At 42.5% G+C, this 19,921-nt stretch overlaps 1 protein-coding gene across 4 annotated transcripts in view; it reads right to left on the reverse strand.

Annotated features, from left to right (window-relative positions):
* Nucleotides 1-19,921, reverse strand: part of exoc1 (exocyst complex component 1) — a 118,120-nt gene that overhangs the window by 87,880 nt on the left and 10,319 nt on the right. For 3 of the 4 annotated variants that reach the window (XM_068035068.1, XM_068035077.1, XM_068035046.1), the window contains exon 2: nucleotides 1,362-1,493. In XM_068035068.1, coding sequence (XP_067891169.1) covers nucleotides 1,362-1,485 — 124 coding nt within the window. In that variant the 5' untranslated portion in view covers nucleotides 1,486-1,493. Of the gene's footprint in view, nucleotides 1-1,361; nucleotides 1,494-14,277; nucleotides 14,333-19,921 lie in introns of all 4 variants that reach the window. The other variant, XM_068035057.1, reaches the window with a different exon arrangement.

Here is a 19,921-nt window from a genome sequence, read left to right on the forward strand (position 1 = left end):
AAGCAATATAAATCCTAATTTGTATTGCACTGCTTAATATTTTAATAGAGCAAAGTATTTGCAGTCAGTCCTGATGAGTCTGTATGCACTGGGCTATATCATCTTTTATGTAACAAAATCAACATATATTTGCATTCACCTACTGCTCTTTAACCCAAGGAAACATCCCAAATTGCTTCATGGAGGGGGAGGGAAGGAATAGAGAGAGTGAACACCATTTCGAAGCTGGAGAAGAGTTAAGGGAGGTCAGTGAAATCAGTGACGAAAAGATTTGAAAATATAGAGATGTGCAGCAGCGGAATGGTGGAACACAAGGTATCACACAACAGACTAGAGTCAAAGGATCAAAGGGTGCAAGCTAGAAGAGTGAAGGAGGGGTTTGTAAACAAGGGTGAGGATTTTGAAATCAATGTACTGGAGGATGTGGGATAATGGGGGTGAGATGAATGAGTTTGGAAGAACAGTGACTGAAGTGTGGAATTTGAACATGGAGATGAAGAATACATGGTTACAAGTTTCAGCAGTGGTGGGGTGAAGTTGGAACAGAGTTGGAAAACATTGCAGAGGTGGAATTAGGCAGTCTTCAATTCACTATCTTAATAAAAACAACTTATATTTATATAGCACCTTTGACGTAATAACACGTTCCAAGGCACTTTACAGGAGCATTACAAAATGAAGTATGACAACGAGCCAGATGACCAAAAGCTTCGTCAAAGAGGCGGGTTTTATGGAGTATCTTTTAGGAGGACAGTGAGGTGGAGAGGCAGAAAGGTGTAGGGGAGGGCATTCCAGAGCTTGAGGCCTAGGCAACTGAAAGCACGGCCACCAATGGTGGAGCGATTAAAATCAGACATGCACAAAAGGCCAGAATTAGAGGAGAAAGGTTAATATTAAAATGGACATTTTTGTTTAACCAGAAATCATAGCTTTTGAAAGTGCTAGTGCAAGTGCTATTATCATTTAAATTCATTATTTACATTTTCTCTGAGTATTTCATTGGAAACTATCACAATGAACCTAAAACCTACAGTGCCAACATTTCCTGAGAATAGCTGGCTTCAATTGATCAAAGCGATAACACTTAGCTAACTTCATCCAAACAGTAAAATAGCTATAAAAAGCCATCCTTCATCAGAGTCAGCTTAACATACTTCTCATATTAAAGAGGCAAAAATTATGGAAATATGATGTTTGCTGTTTTCAGTCAATTTGAAGTCAAAATTAAAGGTGTATGAATTAACTGTTTAAAAAAAAGCAATGGTCTGGATTGGTAATGAAAATTGTTATGCATCTCTGGGCACATGCACTAATGAAACATTAATTAAAACTGTCTGACTGTATACAATGCTAAACTATACCTGTAGCACACAGAAAGCAATTTTTCTTCTTTTTGCCAGCCTTGCAAACGTTAACAATGCTGAGCAATCGTTCATCATTTGGAGTGAAAATATCCCTCTGTAAAGCATGCTTGATTGCTGTCATTCTGAACACTGATAAGATGGAAAATAGTTTCATTTGGTTAAAGTTTATCAGAAAATAAAATTCTGTAATATTAAAAATTGTGCAGACAAGGGAATAGATAGCACAGCAGATCTGAGTGATGAACATTCACACTTTTGGAACCTGGCTTCAAATACAGCCTGAACTGATCGAATAAGTCCCAGTGGGATTGTAAGTCAATAGTTCCAGACCCAGTTCCTCCAAGGTAAAGCACACAGCACCAAACTAGTAGGATGGTTGGAATAGGAAATACAAATGTAAATTTACACTTCTGGAGTACAAACTCATTTGTTGAGGCAAAGGCACACTGCTGAGGCGAGTAGAGGGAACTTTAAACATATGTGGTAATGCATGCACTACCTGGTACTGTATGGTGCTAATTTAAAGTGTAAAAAAAATTGCCAATTCAAACACACAGAACTCTCTTCACAATAAACAAAATTCAACAAGACAGAAATGAAAAGGGAGGGATCACACACAAATACCAAAGCATTTTGAGGCTGTGCCATAGAACAGATTCCTCACATGATGAGTTTCCAATTTCAATGGTGAGACACTGAATTGAAGCAAAGCATTTACCTTGAGGAGAGGTAATCGAGAAAGATCTAGGGACGATAACACGAGTGACAAACGTTCACTAGTCAGCTCAAAACACAGACACCTAGCAACAAACCTCAAGGGAATAATGCACAGAGATCAAAATTTGTAAAATGTACAAACGAAAGAATACAGATTTAGCAACTTATATTTCCATTGTGATGACAGTTCTTAACTTGTTCTGTTTACATTCACGAAAAGAACTCTGTATTAGCAACATCATCAACACCTCGCTGGATGAGTAGGCATAGTAAAGAATGGCAAAAGAAAACTGAAACCCTGCAACAGTCGGGAAAGTAACATTTTTTGCACCGTGGAGGTAAAAGCAGGAGAAAAGTAGATTGTTTTATAAGAACATAGGACAGGAGTAGACTATTCAGCTCCTCAAGCCTGTTCCATGATTCAATTATATTAGGGTTGATCAGTACCTTAATTACATTTACCCACCTTTGCTCCACATACCTTAATACCCTTACTTAACAAAAATCCCTTTGACAGTTTTGAATTTTTCAATTGACCTACCCTCCACAGTTTTTTTGAATAACAGTTCCAGATTTCCACTACCTTTTGTGTGAAGACATGCCGACACCCCAAATGGCCTAGTTCTAATATTAAGGTTATGCCTCCTTGGTTCTAGATTGCCCCACCAGAGGAAATAGTTTCTCTCTATCTACCCTATCAAATCCTTTAATCATCTCAAACTCGTAACCTTCTATAATAAAGGGAATACAAAACTAGTCCTCACAATTTAATCCTTTTAGCTCCAGTATCATTCCAGTGAATTGAAGCTCCACCCCTTCCAAAGCTAATATATCGTTCTTGAGACGAAGTGCCCAGAACTGAACGCAGTCTACCCAGAGCTTTATACGACTGCAGCATAACTTGCACCACTTTATATTCCATTAGATTAGGTGAGGCAGAATCAGCAACAGAAATGCAACATCTTTTCACCCAATACCAGCAGCAAACCCTTTGGTTCATCAGTAGACCAAAGCTAGGCTCACACTACTCCACAGTGTGCCTTAATCCTCCAACTTTAGGTAACCTTCAACACTATTCGGTCTCAGCTACAAAAGTATACTTCTACATCATAAATGTCTTTATCTATTCTGTGACTATAATGTCAACAACAACAATTTGCATTCATACAGTGCCTTTAACATAGTAAAATGCCCCAAGGTGTTTCACAGAAGTGTTATCAAACAAAATCTGACACCAAACTACATAAGGAGATAATAGGACAGGCGACCATAGAAATAGTTTATGGGGCATCTTAAAAGTAGGAGAGAGGTGGAAAGTTCAGGAATTCCAGAGTTTAGGGCCTAGGCAGCTGAAGGCACGGCCACCAATTGCCAAGACTAAATTTACCTGAAATTCCTCCTGCGCCAAAAAGTTACAAATTCTGAAACATGACACCCTCATTTTGTGCATATTCCTTATAGTTTTCCACTGTCTCAGATAGTTTCAACAGGCTATCTGCTAATTCATTTGCTCCCAAAGAGAATGAGTAAAAAGAAGAAAGAATTTGCACACACACACAGCACCTTTCACAACCTTAGGAAATCCCAAAGAGCTTACAGCTAATGAAATGCTTTCTGAAGTGCAGTCACTGTTGTAATGTATTAGGTGGGGTCAGAATAAGGGAGAAAGTAATAAAGTCTAAAACAGGGTTAATGTGCATGTATGTGGATGCACGGAGTGTTGTTAATAAGACTGGTGAGTTACAAGTGCAAATTGACAAGTGGAAATATGATGCTGTGGCTATAACAGAGATCTGGCTCAAAGGAAAGGACTGGATGTTAAATATTCATTGATACAAAGTGTTCAGGAAAGATTGAAAAGGAAGAAAAGGGGGGGGGGGGGAGGAGTGGATATCGATTAAGGAGAGTATTACAGTGCTGAAGAGAGAGGATGTCTCAGAGGGGTCAAGAACGGAATCTATTTGGCTAGAGCTAAGGAATAAAAAAAGTGCAATTACATTGCTCAGTGTAGTCTATAGGCCACCAACTACTGGAAAGGCTTTAGAGGAACAAATTTGCAAGGAAATTACAGAGAGGTGCAAGAATTATTGAGTAGTTTTAATGGGGGACTTTCGCTATCCAAATATAGACTGGGATAGTAAAAGTGTAAAGGGCAGAGAGGGGCATGAGTTCCTAGCGTGTGTTCGGGAAAAATTTCCACAGCAGCCTGGAGTCTGGCCTGCATGTGACTCCAGACCCACAGCAATGTGGTTGACTCTTAAAATGCCCTCTGAAATGGCCTAGCAAGCCACTCAGTCCAAGGGCAATTAGGGATGGGCAACAAATGCTGGCCCAGCCAGCAACACACTCATCCCACAAATGAATAAAAAAAAAGTTTCCAGTCCAAGAGGGGAGGCACTGCTGGACTGGTTCTTGGGAATGAGGTGGGCCAAGTGGGTCAAATATCAGTCGGAGAACATTTAGGGGACAGTGATCATTGTACCATAAGGTATAGGTTGATTATGGAAAAGGACAAAGAACAATCTAGAGTAAGAATAATAAACTGGGGGAAAGCCAACTTCAATGGGGTAAGAATGGATCTGGGCCGAATAAATTGGAATCAGTATTTTAAGAAATCCAGAAAGCTGAAAAAAATCTTCTACTGCTAGACTGCTGCTGTAAGGCCTAAGCAGACCTGTTGCTACACCCCTACTGAAAAACCTTTGTGAAGCCTGCTGCAGTGGAAATGCCTTGAACGCCTACCCATTCTGTTAGTGTTCATCAACCTCACCTGGAGACTTCGAGTGGCATCCGACTATCTGACTCTGGAACACCTCACCAAACTGAAGAACTTCCTACCAGAACGTGACAAACTAAATTATTTTATTATTCCTTTTGTTCCTATGAAACAGCTGGAAACAAAAATCCTTTTTCCCCAGTATAACCGTTTTTTTTTTAATGTGTGCGTGTGTGCATGAGGGCTAGGGAAATAAGGAGCTTTTCATATATATATTTGTCTCATTATTGGTTAAGACCTGTTTTTATAATAAATAGTTAATTTTGTTGTTGATTAAAGAAACCTGGTTGGTGTGCTTTATTCTGGGGATAAATAGAGCATGTAATTGGCTTTTTTTCAGTAGGTGGGAAAATTTATTGATATTCTGAGACCCGTGGAGAAGTGGAACAGAATTAACAGTCTACTCCTCCTGCCACGGTGGTAACAAGATCTTTCCTTAGATATGGAGATCAAAACTGCACACAGTACTCCAGGTATGATCTTAGAAACTGTCGTAAGACTTGCTTATTCTTGTACTCCAATCACCTAGCAATAAAGGCCAACATGCCTTTTGCAGCCCTATTTGTTTGCTATACCCACATGCTAACTTACTATGTTCCTTGTACGAGTACACCCAACTGCCTCTGAACATCAACCTTTAAAAGTTTCACACCTTTTAAAATAATTCTGCTTTTTTATTCTTACTACCAAATTGAATAATTGCACACTTCCCCACATTATACTCCATTTGTCACCTCGTGCCCACTCACTTAACCCATCTATATCTCTTTGCAGCCTCTCTGTGTCCTCTTCACAGCTTACATTCCCACCTAGTTTTGTATCTTCCGCAAAAGTGGATACATTACTCTGTCTCTTCATCTAAATCATTGATATAGATTGTAAGTAGCAGAGGCCCCAGCACTGATCCTTCCAGCACTCCACTAGTTACATGGTCAACTTGAAAATGCCCCGTTTATCCCTATTCTCTGCGTCTTGTCCGTTAACCAATCCTCCATCTATGTTAACATATTAGCACCAACCTCACGAGCCCTTAACTTGCGTGTTAACCTTTTGTGTGGCACCTTATTAGAATTAGAATTAGAATATTACAGCGCAGTACAGGCCCTTCGGCCCTCGATGTTGCGCCGATCATCTGACCTACACTATTCCATTTACATCCATATGTCTATCCAATGACCACTTAAATGCCCTTAAAGTTGGCGAGTCTACTACTGTTGCAGGCAGGGCGTTCCACGCCCCTACTACTCTCTGCGTAAAGAAACTACCTCTGACATCTGTCCTATATCTTTCACCCCTCAACTTAAAGCTATGTCCCCTCGTGTTTGCCATCCTCATCCGAGGAAAAAGACTCTCACTATCCACCCTATCTAACCCTCTGATTATCTTGTATGTCTCTATTAAGTCACCTCTCCTCCTCCTTCTCTCTAACGAAAACAACCCCAAGTCCCTCAGCCTTTCCTCGTAAGACCTTCCTTCCATACCAGGCAACATCCTAGTAAATCTCCTCTGCACCCTTTCCAAAGCTTCCACATCCTTCCTATAATGCGGTGACCAGAACTGCACGCAATACTCCAGGTGCGGCCTCACCAGAGTTTTGTACAGCTGCATCATGACCCCGTGGCTCTGAAACTCGATCCCCCTACTAATAAAGGCTAACACACCATATGCCTTCTTAACAGCCCTATTAACCTGGGTAGCAACTTTCAGGGATTTATGTACCTGGATACCAAGATCTCTCTGCTCATCTACACTACCAAGAATCTTCCCATTAGCCCAGTACTCTGCATTGCTGTTACTCCTTCCAAAGTGAATCACCTCACACTTCTCCGCATTAAACTCCATTTGCCATCTCTCAGCCCAGCTCTGCAGCCTATCTATGTCCCTCTGTACCCTACAACACCCTTCGACACTATCCACAACTCCACCGACCTTCGTGTCATCCGCAAATTTACTAACCCACCCTTCTACACCCTCATCCAGGTCGTTTATAAAAATGACAAACAGCAGTGGCCCCAAAACAGAACCTTGCGGGACACCACTAGTAACTAAACTCCAGGATGAACATTTGCCTTTATAGAATGCCTTTTGGAAATCCAAATACACTACGTCTACTGGCTTCCCTTTACCCACACTACTAGTTACATCCTCAAAAAAACATTTGCTACCTTCTAATCCACTGGGACCGTTCTACAATAAAGGGAATTTTGGAAATCCTAACCAGTGCATCCACTATCTCTGCAGCTACCACTTTTAGAACCCTCGGATGTTGGCCATCAGGTCCTAGGGATTTGTCAGCTTTTAGTCCCTTAAATTTCTCCAATATTTTTTCCTCTGCTGATATTAGTTGTTTTAAGTTCCTCACTCTTATTAGTCCATTGGATACCCTCTATATCTGGTATATAATTTGTGTCTTCCACTGTGAAGACAGACACAAAATATTTGTTCCATGTCTTGGCCATTTCCTCATTTCCCATTATAATTTCTCGCATCACTGCCTCAAAGGGGCTGACGTTCACTTTAGTTACTCTGCTCCTTTTTATATACTTGTAAAAGCTCTTACGGTCTGTTTTTATACTCCTGGCTGGTTTACTGTCATATTTTATTCTTTCCCTTTCTATCAACTTTTTGGTCACCCTTTGTTGGTTTATAAAACTCTCCCAATCCTCAAAGCTTACTACTATTCTTCGCAACATTCTAAGCCTCTTCTTTGAATCTAATACTATCCTTAACTTCCCTAGTAAGCTATGGATGGATCTCTCTTGTTGAGTTTTTGTTTTTTTTAATGGAAACCATTGTTGTTAAAAATTTTGAATCATTTCCTTAAATGTTTCCACTGCTTATTTACTGCCATACCTTATAAGTTATTTACCCAATCAAACTTAGCCAATTCTACCCACATACCTAAACAATTGACTTTATGGTTAAGATTCTTACTTTGTACTCAAGTATGTTGCTCTCAAACTTAATATGGAATTCAATTGTATTATGATCAATTTTTCCCCAGAGGATCTTTAAATGAGATTACCAATTAACCGCATCTCATTACATAATTCTAGATCTAAAACAGCTTTGTCCCAAGTTAGTATCCAACATATTGTTCTGGGAAGCTGTTGCAAAAGCATTCTACAAACTCATCTTCCAGACTACTTTTTCCAATTTAATCTGCCCACTCTATATGAAGATTCCACGACCTCACGATCATTACACTGCCTTTGTTATAAGCTTCAATTATTTCTCACTTAATGCTCTGTTAAACAGTATAACTACTGTTCGGGGGCCTATAAACTACTCCCATTAACGCTTTCTGACCCTGGCTATTCTTAATCCCCATCCATACTGACTCTTTTCCCTGATCTTCTGGGCCAAGATCCTTTCTTACTACTGTCCTTATGCCATCCTTTTTCAGGGCTACTCCTCCTCCTTTTCCATTCTGCCCGCCATTACAAAATGTTAAATACCCTGAAATATTTATTTCCCAACCTTGCAACCATGTCACTATAGAACAAAAGAAGAACAGTACAGCACAGGAACAGGCCATTCGGCCCTCCAAGCCTGCGCCGATCTTGATGCCTGCCGAAACTAAAACCTTCTGCACTTCCGGGGACCGTATCCCTCTATTCCCATCCTATTCATGTATTTGTCAAGATGCCTCTTAAACGTCTCTATGGTACCTGCTTCAACCACCACCTCCGGCAGCAAGTTCCAGGCACTCACCACCCTCTGTGTAAAGAACTTGCCTCGCACTTTCCCTCTAATCTTTGCCCCTCTCACCTTAAACCTATGTCCCCTAGTAACTTACTCTTCCACCCTGGGAAAAAGCTTCTGACTATCCACTCTGTCCATGCCGCACATAACTTTGTAAACCTCTATCATGTCGCCCCTCCACCTCCGTCGTTCCAGTGAAAACAATCCAAGTTTATCCAACCTCTCCTCATAGCTAATGCCCTCCAGACCAGACAACATCCTGGTAAACCTCTTCTGTACCCTCTCCAAAGCCTCCACGTCCTTCTGGTAGTGTGGCGACCAGAATTGCACGCAATATTCTAAATGTGGCCGAACTAAAGTTCTGTACAGCTGCATGACTTGCCAATTTTTATACTCTATGCCCCGACCGATGAAGGCAAGCATGCCGTATGCCTTCTTGACGACCTTATCCACCTGCGTTGCCACTTTCAGTGACCTGTGGACCTGCACGCCCAGATCTCTCTGCCTTTCAATACTCCTAAGGGTTCTGCCATTTACTGTATACTTCCCACCTGCATTACACTATAATGGTGATATTAAACCCATTTATCTTTACCACCAGTTAATCTATCTTGTTACGAATGCTTTGTACATTCAGATAAAGAGCGTTTAATTTTATTTTTTTGCCACTGTTCTTTGTATGGACCTTATTCACTGATGCATTATTACAGTTAAACTCTCTGTCCCTTCCTGCTCCACTCTGCTCGTCTTTATCCACATTGCTACACTGTTCTATTGTCCCAACTTTTCTCTTTGGATTTCTCAATCTACCTTCACCTGAACCCTCCTCCCACTGTTAGTTTAAAGCCCTATCCACAGCCCTGGTAGTTTAGCAGAGAGAGTAGTTTTGAAAGATAGAGAGCTGGGCCTGGGCTTTAAACTCAGTCAGATTGAACCCTCCAATGGGTGGGTACACATTAAGGAAAGTCTTTCTAGATTTGATTAGTTCCTCAAAGTTAGCTATACAACAAAATAGGGAGCATCATAAGCAAACACTTATGCTCGAGTCGCTGGTTAACATAGAAAATAGGAGCAGGAGTAGCCATTCAGCCCTTCTGGCCTGTTCCGCCATTCAAAAAGGATCTTGGCTGATTGTCTAATTCAGTACCCTGTTCCCGCTTTCCCCCCATATCCCTTGATCCCTTTGGCATTAAGAAATATATCTATCTCCTTCTTGAATATACTTAATGACTTGGCCTTCACTGCCTTCTGCGGTAGAGAATTCCATAGGTTCACCACCCTCTCAGTGAAGAAATTTGTCCTCATCTCGGTTCTAAATGGCATACCCTGTATCCTGAGACTGTGACCCCTGGTTCTGGACTCCCCAGCCATCAGGAACATCCTCCGTGCACCTAGCCCTTCTAGTCCTGTTAGAATGTTATAGGTTTCTAGGAGATCCCCGCTCATTCTTCTAAACTCGAGTGAATATGGGCCTAGTTGACCCAATCTCTCCTCATATGTCAATCCTGCCATCTCCGGAATCATCCTAGTAAATCTTATTTGCACTCCCTCCATGGCAAGAACATCCTTCCTCAGATAAGGAGACGAAAACTGCACACAATACTCCAGATGTGGTCTCACCAAGGCCCTATATAACTGCAGTACTCCTGTACTCAGGTTGTGCCATTGTTGTGGGGAAGTTGCATAGTGATAATGTTCTGAGACTAGGAGTCCAGAGGCTTGGCCTAATGCTCGAGAGGTAAGAGTTCAAATCCCACCAGGAAAACTGGACAAATTTAAATTCAATTAATTAATTAAGCCTGGAATAAAATGCTAGCCTCATTAATAATGATAGAGAAACTACTGGATTGTTGTAAAAACCCATCTAGTTCACTAATGTCATTCAGGGGTGGAAATCTGCTGTCCTTACCAAGTCTGGCCTACAGTAATGCGGATGACTCTTAACTGCCCTCTGAAATGGGGCGGCACAGTGGTTAGCACCGCAGCCTCACAGCTCCAGCGACCCGGGTTCAATTCTGGGTACTGCCTGTGTGGAGTTTGCAAGTTCTCCCTGTGTCTGCGTGGGTTTCCTCCGGGTGCTCCAGTTTCCTCCCACAGCCAAAAAACTTGCAGGTTGATAGGTAAATTGGCCATTATAAATTGCCCCTAGTATAGGTAGGTGGTAGGGGAATATAGGGACAGGTGAGGATGTGGTAGGAATATGGAATTAGTGTAGGATTAGTATAAATGGGTGGTTTATGGTCGGCACAGACTCGGTGGGCCGAAGGGCCTGTTTCAGTGCTGTATCTCTAAATCTAAAATCTAAACAGGCCACTCAGCTGTATCAAACTGCTACAGAAAAACTGAAGAATAAGACCGGACAGACCACCCGGCATATAGCACCAGGACCAACAATGGAACATCCTGCCCAGTCGACCCTGCAAAATCCTAACATCTGGGGACGTGTGCCAAAATTGGGAGAGCTGTCCCACAGACTAGTCAAGCAACAGCCTGACATAGTCATATTCACTGAATCATAACTTACAGCCAATGTCCCAAACACCTCCATCACCATTCCAGTGTATGTCCTGTCCCACCAGCAGGACAGACTGACCAGAGATGGCCGCACAGTGGTATACTGTCAGGAGGGAGCTGCCCTGGGAGTTCTCAACATTGACTCCAAACCCCATGAAGTCTCATGGAATCAGGTCAAACACAGACAAGAAAACCTCCTGCTGATTACCATCTACCGCCCTCTCTCAACTGATGAGTAGTGCTCCTCCATGTTGAACACCACTTGGAAGAAGCATTGAGTAGTAGCAAGGGCACAGAATGTAATCTGATGAGGGACCTCAAAGTCCATTACCAAGAGTGACTCGATAGCACCACTACTGAACAAGCTGCTCGAATTCTGAAGGACATATCTGCCAAACTGGGCCTGCAGCAGGTGGTGAGAGAAAACCAACAAGAGGGAGAAACCTACTTGACCTCGTCCTCACCAATCTATCTATCGCAGATGCATCATTCAATACAGTATTGACAGGAGTGACCACCACACAGTCCTTGTGGAGATTAAGTCTCATCTTCACAACAAGGATATCCTCCATCATGTTGTGTGGAACTACCACCGTGCTAAATGGGATAGATTCAGAACAGATCTAGCAGCTCAAAACTTGGCATCCATGAGGTGCTGTGGGCCATGAGTTGCAGCAGAATTGTATTCCACCAGAATCTGTAACCTCATGATCTGGCATATCCCTACCTCTACCATTACCATCAAGCCAGGGGACCAACCCTGGTTCAATAAAGAGTGTGAGAGCGCATGCCAGGAGCAGCACCAGGCATACCTAAAAATGAGATGCCAACCTGAAGTTACAACACAAGTCTGCATGCATGCTAATCAGCAGAAATAACATGCTATAGCAGAGCTAAGTGATCTCACAACCAACAATCAGACAACAACTCTCTAGTCCTGCCACATCCAGTTGTGAATGGAGGTGGACAAATAAACAACTAACCAGAGGAGGAGGCTCCACAACCATTCCCATCCTCAATGAGGGGAGACTCCAGCATGTCAGTGCAAAAGACAGGGCTGAAGCATTTGCAACCGTCTTCAGCCAAGTGGATCATCCATCTCAGCCTCCTCCTGAGGTCCCCACTATCAGGGATGCCAGTCTCCAATCAATTCATTTCACTTCACAAGAAACAGCTGAAGGCATTGGATACAGCAAAGGCTATGGGCCCTGACAACATCCCGACTGTAGTATGAAGATTTGTGCTCCAGAACTAGCCACGCCCTTAGCCAAGCTGTTCCAGTACAGCTACAATACCAGAAAATTGCCAAGGCATGTCCTGTCCACAAAAAGCAGGACAAATTTAACCATCTACCCTGGACATTTAACGGCATTACCATTGCTAAATCCCCCATAAGTATCCTGGGGGTTACCGTCGAACAGAAACCTAACTACACCAGCTATATAAATACTGTGGCTACAAGAGCAGGTCAGAGACTGGGAATTCTGCAGCAAATAACTCACCTCCTGACTCTCCTTAGCCTGTCCATCACCTACAAGGCACAAGCCAAGAGTGTGATGGAATACTCTCCACTTGCCTGGATGAGTGCAGCTCCAGCAACACTCAAGAAGCTTGACACCATCCAGGACAAAGCAGCCTGCTTGATCATTACCCCATCCAACACCATTGCAGTGGCAGCAATGTGTATCACCTACAAGATGCACTGCAACAACTCGCCAAGGCTCCTTCAACAGCACCTTCCAAATCTGCGACCTCCACCACAGAAGAACAAGGGCAGCAGACACATGGGAACACCACCGCCTGCAACCTCCCCTCCAAGTCACACACTATTGTGACTTGGAACTATAAACACTATTTCTTCACTGTCACTGGGTCAGAAGCCTGGAACTCCCTCCCCAACAGCACTGTGGGTGTTCCTACACAATATGGACTGCAGCAGTTCAAGATGGCGGCTCACCACCAGCTGCTCAAGTGCAATTTGTGACTTGTTAGAGATGCCCACATCCCAAGAATGAAAAAGGAAGGTCAGGATCTGTTTAGTTTTTATATTTTTATACTTTTATGTCTAAATTTGTAGCTAGGCCCATTAGTGCAATAATTTAGTTTACGTCGCATGTGTGCTTGCCTGAATGGTTTAGGTAACTGTACCGATACACTTTAATTATATAGGGAGGGTCAACCTAGAGTCTGAATTCAATTATTCCAAATCACGTTTGACCAGATATTCAAGAACCAAAATTTGGTCTGGGATAGTGTTCCAACAGGGAGAATAACGAAGTTTTCTATACTTGGGATACACATTACTAAGCAATTCCATTCATCTCTCGGCTGCCACTGCAAGAAGTAACTCAAAGTGGCCTATTTTCAAGTGGTTGGAAAGAATCTCATTTTTTATAAATCTTCCTTTATGATAGCTTGGACATATATCCAGACTGATGTCCCATGTTCCATGTTCTTTAATTTCCTATTTTAGCAAGCCACTACACAAATTGAGATTAATGGGAGCACTGCATGGCTCATTTCTCACATAAAAATTTTCATCATGCACTCATGTCCAAACGTTATTGAAGGAAATTGCTTAGCATTCATTATTATTTTGACACACTTGTATATGGTTTGGAGAGCCGGTGTGGACAGGATGGGCCGAATGGCCTCCTTCTGCGCTGTAACGATTCTGTTAAACAGTGTTTATTACATTTGTCTGCTGTTTCATTCTTAGTCCTGTATAGTTTTACTTTCTTTAAAATAAGAATTAGTAGCTTGTAACTCCACCTATATAGTCTGATATCCTGCTTTTATTTTACTGGTTTGGAGAGGATCTGGAGTGAACGGCATGCTGCATATTTTATTTTAATTGCATATGTCAACAGTAGAAAGGTTCATTAATCATCCAGTAGCAACACCATCAAATTTATTTCCACATACAGCATAATTTTGGTTAATGAAAAATGCAGGCTTGTATTTAACGCAAACAAAAACTGGTTGGATGTAGCCTGAATTGTGACAAGACATGTGTCTGCGTTCTCACAATAATATTTTACAGGAAGACAAATATACTTTACACTTGTAGCTGTGTCAGGAATTGAAGTAGGGTACTCATCCCTGACCATTTTAAGGCCGCAATCTAGCTTTATGTTTCAGTATTTAGAGTGCCAATAATTATGCAACTAGTCATTTCAAATTATATTTTTGAGGCCAAACCTGGTGATAGTTTCTAGTTTTTACTAATAGGATGGTCAAGATCTTCATCAAAACCCTGCAGAAAAAGATAAAAGTCACTTCAGGAAAGGCAGAGGAAATACTCAAGTGCCCTCTCTAATGGTCCCAAGTAAAGCTAAATAAAAATTTATGTAATATCCTATTTTACCGCAAGTCACTGATCATGGATTTAAATTCACTTTTGGCTGAGATCCACCAACTGTCAGACTTACAATAATATTTAACAATTTACTAACGCAAGTGGCCCAGAATAGGAATGATTGATGAAATAAAAACAGAAAATGCTGGAATTACTTAGCAGGTCTGGCAGCATCTATGAAGTTAATGTTTCCGGTTGATGACCCTTCATCAGCAATAAATATGGTTAAGCCATGTACATAGTATGCAACACTTATTCTACGTATATGAGATAACAATGCAAACAGGACTATTTTTTCCAAGTACCTCTGCCAGTTGCTATAGAATCATAGAATAGTACAGCATGGAAGGAAGCCACTGAGTTCATCGAGACATCTTCAGAGAGCATTCCAGTTAGTTCCACTCCCCTGCGCTTTCCCCATATCCCTGCAATTTCTCCTTCAATTCCTTCTTGAAGTCTACTATTGAATCTGTATTCCCCACCCCATCAAGCAGTACATTCCAAATCTTAACTGTTTGTTGCATAAAAAAGCTTTTCCTCATGTTGTTGCAGCTTCTTATGCCAACCACCTTAAACCTGTGCCAATTCTGATTCGTTATAGAATCATAGAATGGTTATAAGCACAGAAGGAGGTCATTCGGCCTGTCGTGTTCATGTCGTTTTTCTGCAATAGCACGCACCTAATCTCACTCCCCCACCATTTCCCCGTAACCTTGCAAATTTTTTCTCTTCAGATAAATATACAATTTCTTTTTGAAAGCCACAACACTCTCAGGCAGTGGATACCAGAACCTAACCACTCACTGTGTAAAAAAACATTTTCCTCAGGTCACCACTGCATCTTTTGCCAATCACCTTAAATTGGCGTCCTCTGGTTTTTGATCCTTCTGCCAACAAGCATCAGTGAACAACATGGGTGTTTACAACAATTGATGATAGCTTTATGGTACTGAGACTAGCTTTCAATTACAGATTTTTATTAATTAATTGAATTAATTCCACCAGTTGCCATGGTGGGATTTGAACTTGTATCCCCAGGGCATTAGTCTGGGCCTCTGGATTACTAGTTCAGCAACATGACCCACTATGCCACCGTCTCCCCCCTTAAGTAAGCTGCCACGCATTAGCCCACAAAAGGTCTGCGGGCAGCTGTAAGCATAATGAACGGCAAGCACTGTTCGATCACCTGATCACAATCCAGGCTAATGTGTAAGTGCTACACGTGAAGTTCCAAAGAAAACATTTCACTCATGAAAGATGTATATCTGAATCAAGATTGGTAGGTGAATATGGGAAAATGAGTTAATTTTACATCAAGTCTGTGCCTAGTAATGATGAAACAGAATTTGTGACTTTATAAAGCTACAAGGAAGTTGCTGCCATCTGTAGTATTTTATCAAAATTATATAATTTAATAATTCAGTTCACTTGATTCTGTCCAGGCCAGTAATTCAAGCATTTTTTCTCCAGCTCAAACCTGTACCACTGTATTTCTGAGTGCAATTCAAAACTCGTAACACTGTACTTGACGTTATGGGTGTGAAGCATGTTTCAAAACTGCCAAAAACATCCACAATTGAAACATGAACTCCTCGCTTCTCTTCCAGTTGCTGCCTGACTACTGAGCATTTCAACATTTTCTGCCTTTATTCAGATTTCTCACACCTGCAGTGTTTTCACTTTTGACCATAACTCTGTACTGCAGAGTGCTGTGCAAGCTACCTTTGTGAAACAACTGACTAAAAACAATATGGTACGTTTCTAGAAATACAAACATAGCTTAATAATAACATGCATTTATACAATACCTTTAATATAAAAACATTGCAAGAAACTTCACAAAGATAAAATTGGATGTTGAACAATACAGGTGAAAATTTAGGAAAGATACCAAACACATGATCATAGAAGTAGGTTTTGAGAAGGCTTCTGGAGATGGGAAGAGAGTTGGCAAGACAGAAGGGTTTAGGCAGAAAGCTCCAAAGTGTTAGCCAGATAAAGATCTGTAAGACAGATAAAGGATCAGATACTGAGCAGAGATCGACCAGAATTAAGAGGGTGAATTAAGCGAATCAAGTAAATTAAGAATTAAGAGAAATATACAGCTGTAGAACATTGTAGCGTAAAGACAGGGTGAGGCCGTGGAGGGATTTGTAACTCTGAATAAGGAATTTGAATTCAATGTGTTAGGGGATTGGAAGCCAATGGAGGCCAGTGAGGAGTGATATGATACAAGAAATAGCACTCATTGTGTGGCAGACCATTAAAACAAGTTACAGTTTGCATAAAGAGCTGGGCACACCAACCAGGACAGTAAAGATGCTGCAACAAAGTCTTGGATGAGCGTTTCAGCAGCACAGCAAGTGACATAAGTGCAGAGGAGAGCAACGTTGTGGAGGTACAAATAAGCAATCTGGACGATTGATTCAAATGGATTTTGAAGCTAGGGTCAAACAGAACTGGGGATGCACACACAAACAGACAACGCTGGAAATACTCAACAGGTCAGGCAGCATCTGTGGAAAGAAAAACAGTTAACGCTTCAGGTCGATGATCTTTCATCAGAACTGGCAAAGTGAAAGGGGGTGCGGGGAGATGAAAACAAAAGGGAAGGTCTGTGTTAGGGTGGTGGGCAGGAGACATTACATGACAAATGCCTTCATGGTACAAAGCCAAGTAAAGAAACAGAAGATGTGTCTGGATGAGGTGCAGATGGCCGAACAGCAGCCATCCGAACACAAAATAAAGGGATTAAAGAAACAAAAGGTGGTGGGGGAGGGGGGGGAACAAATCAGCAAAAAAACACAAGAAAAGGAAAAAAATGGGGGCAGAGGTTATGATCTAAAAATATTGAACTCAATGTTGAGTCTGGAAGGCTGTAAAGTGTCCAGTTGAATGATGAGGTGCTGTTCCTCAAGCTTGCGTTAAGCTTCACTGGAACACTGTAGCAGGCCAAGAACAGAAAGGTCAGAGTGGGAGTAAGGTGGAGAATTAAAATGACAAGCAATAGGAAGCTCAGGGTCATGCTTGCAGACTGAACAGAGGTGTTCCGCAAAGCAGTCACCCAGTCTGCATTTAGTCTACCCAGTGTAGAGGAGACCATATTGTGAGCAGTGAATATAATAAACTAAATTGAAAGAAGTACAAGTAAATTGCTATTTCACTTGGAAGCAGTATTTAAGGCCCTGGATGTTAAGAGGGAAGGAGGTAAAAGAGCAGGTGTTACATTTCCTGCGCTTGCATGGAAAGGTGCTGTAGGAAAGGGGTGGGAAATATTGGGGGTGACTTAGGAGTGGACCAGGGTGTCGCAGAGGGAACGTTTGCTTAAAAAGGAGGGAAAGGGAATATGTGCCTGTTGGTAGCATCACCCTGGAGGTGGCGGAAATGGCAGAGGATGATCCGTTGAATACGGAGTCTGGTGAGGAGGAAGAAGAGGACAAAGAGAACCCTCTTATGGTTCTGAGAGGAAAGGGAAGGGGTGGAGAGCAGAAGTGCATGAAATAGAACAGACACGGTTGAGGACACTGTCAACTGCAGTGGGGGGGGGGGTGAAATCTTCAGTTGAGAAAAAATGAAGACAAATCGGAAGCGCAAATATGGAAGGTTGCATCATCACAACAGATGCAATGGAGACAGAGAAACTGGGAGAATGGAATCAAGTCCTTGCAGGAAGTGGGTTGTGAGCAAGTGCAGTCCAAACAGCAGTGGGAGTCCATGGGCTTATAGTGAATATTGGTTGATAGTCTCCCTCTGTGGATCGCCACCTTGACGCGGTGGAAAGGATTGTGCACTCTGAACGATCCCTTGAGCAATGCCATCGGGAGCTCTTTGCTCCTGGTAGAACAACCCATGGCAGCAAGGTCAGGGGCAGGTGCCAGACAATATATGGTCCAAAATGTCCTCAATGGCAGAACAGGCGGATGAAGACTGTGCGTCTCACCGGCTGCGAAGGTGGAAGGCGGCTACAGTGGCAAGGTCGTCCTGGTCATGGTGGTTTGACGTCACCGAAATCTGACCACCAATCTGTCAAGATCATGTGGACAATGACGGCACCCCAAGATCCCCCATGTTAAACAAAGTCACACGCAGGCTTCGATCAGGGTCCATCTGCCAAGTCCTATGGCAATAGAGAATTGGGGACAGGGCTGTGAACCTGGGAGTCTCTTATCAAGAATCTGCACACAGGAAACAGATGCATGAGGTCATTGGGCACCTGTGTTGGGACAGAGTTGTCTCTGGGCAGCAGCATCTGTGACTGAGCAGTCCTCTTCAGGATACCCTCTGCTCACCCCAAATGGGTAGGGGGCTAGAAAAGGTGCCCTAAGAGTAGGCTGTCCCACTTTCTCCTGGCTGGGGAACCACACCCTGCGGGATCACCAGCTTCATGGTCAAAGAAAGAAAACTTTAAATTTTGCAACTTAGAATGTTAGAACACTCATGGAAAATCTCTAGAGTGAGCTTCCGGAAAGAAGAACTGCAACCGTTAGCACGTGAGCTATCAAGACTCCAAATTGACATCGCTGCCCTCAGTGAGACCCACCTTCCTGGGGTGGGACAGCTGAAGGAACAAGCAGGGGAATACACCTTCAACTGGAAAGGAAAGGCTGACAGCGAACCTCGTGTCCATGGAGTTGGTTTTGCCATCCAGAATAGGATCTTGGATGCACTGCCAGAACTCCCCAACTGTGTAAATGAATGACTCAAGACACTTCACCTACAGCTCAGCTGTAATCAATATGCCACCGTCATCAGTGCTTATGCCCCGACCCTTGACTTTGATGAAGATGTTAAGGAAAAATTCTGTCTGACTTTTATGAAGTCTTCACTGCCATCCCAAAAGAAGAGATCATCCTTCTGGGGGGATTTAAATGCCAGGGTTGGCTGTGACTCCATTGGGAAAAATGGGGTGGGAAAGACCAATGCAAATGGTGTCCTCCTGCTGACAAAGTATGCTCAGCATGGCCTCATGAGATCAAACACCCTCTTCCGCCAGAAGGATAAATACAAAACCACATGGAGGCATTCGAGATCAAAGCACCGGCACCTCCTAGATTATGTAATTGTTGGAGTCAAGCATCTAAGTAATGTCTGTATCACTCGATCCATGCACGGGACTGATGTCTTCTGGACAGATCATCAACTTGTTCAATCGGTGATGAACAGTAATCCTAGCACCAAGACACTGCAAGACCCAAAAGTCCAAGGCGATGAAGATCAATGCCTCAGTCCTAAAGCAGCCCGACTGGAGAGAGTAATTTCAAGTATAGCTCACAACCAATCTGGAAAATCTTCACACATCAAACTCAATTTCAGAATAGTGGGAACAAATAAAGTCAGCTGTCCAGACTATTCGGTTCGAGCAACAGCGTCACCAGGTCTGGTTCGATGAAAATGACGCTGAAATATGTGACCTCCTGGAACAAAATTGAGCAGCCTACATTGCCTGGTAGAACAACCCAAGGTCGCAAGTCAAGGAGGCAGCATTCC

This window comes from Heterodontus francisci, chromosome 1, assembly GCF_036365525.1.
Source record: "Heterodontus francisci isolate sHetFra1 chromosome 1, sHetFra1.hap1, whole genome shotgun sequence".
Lineage (NCBI taxonomy): Eukaryota > Metazoa > Chordata > Chondrichthyes > Heterodontiformes > Heterodontidae > Heterodontus > Heterodontus francisci.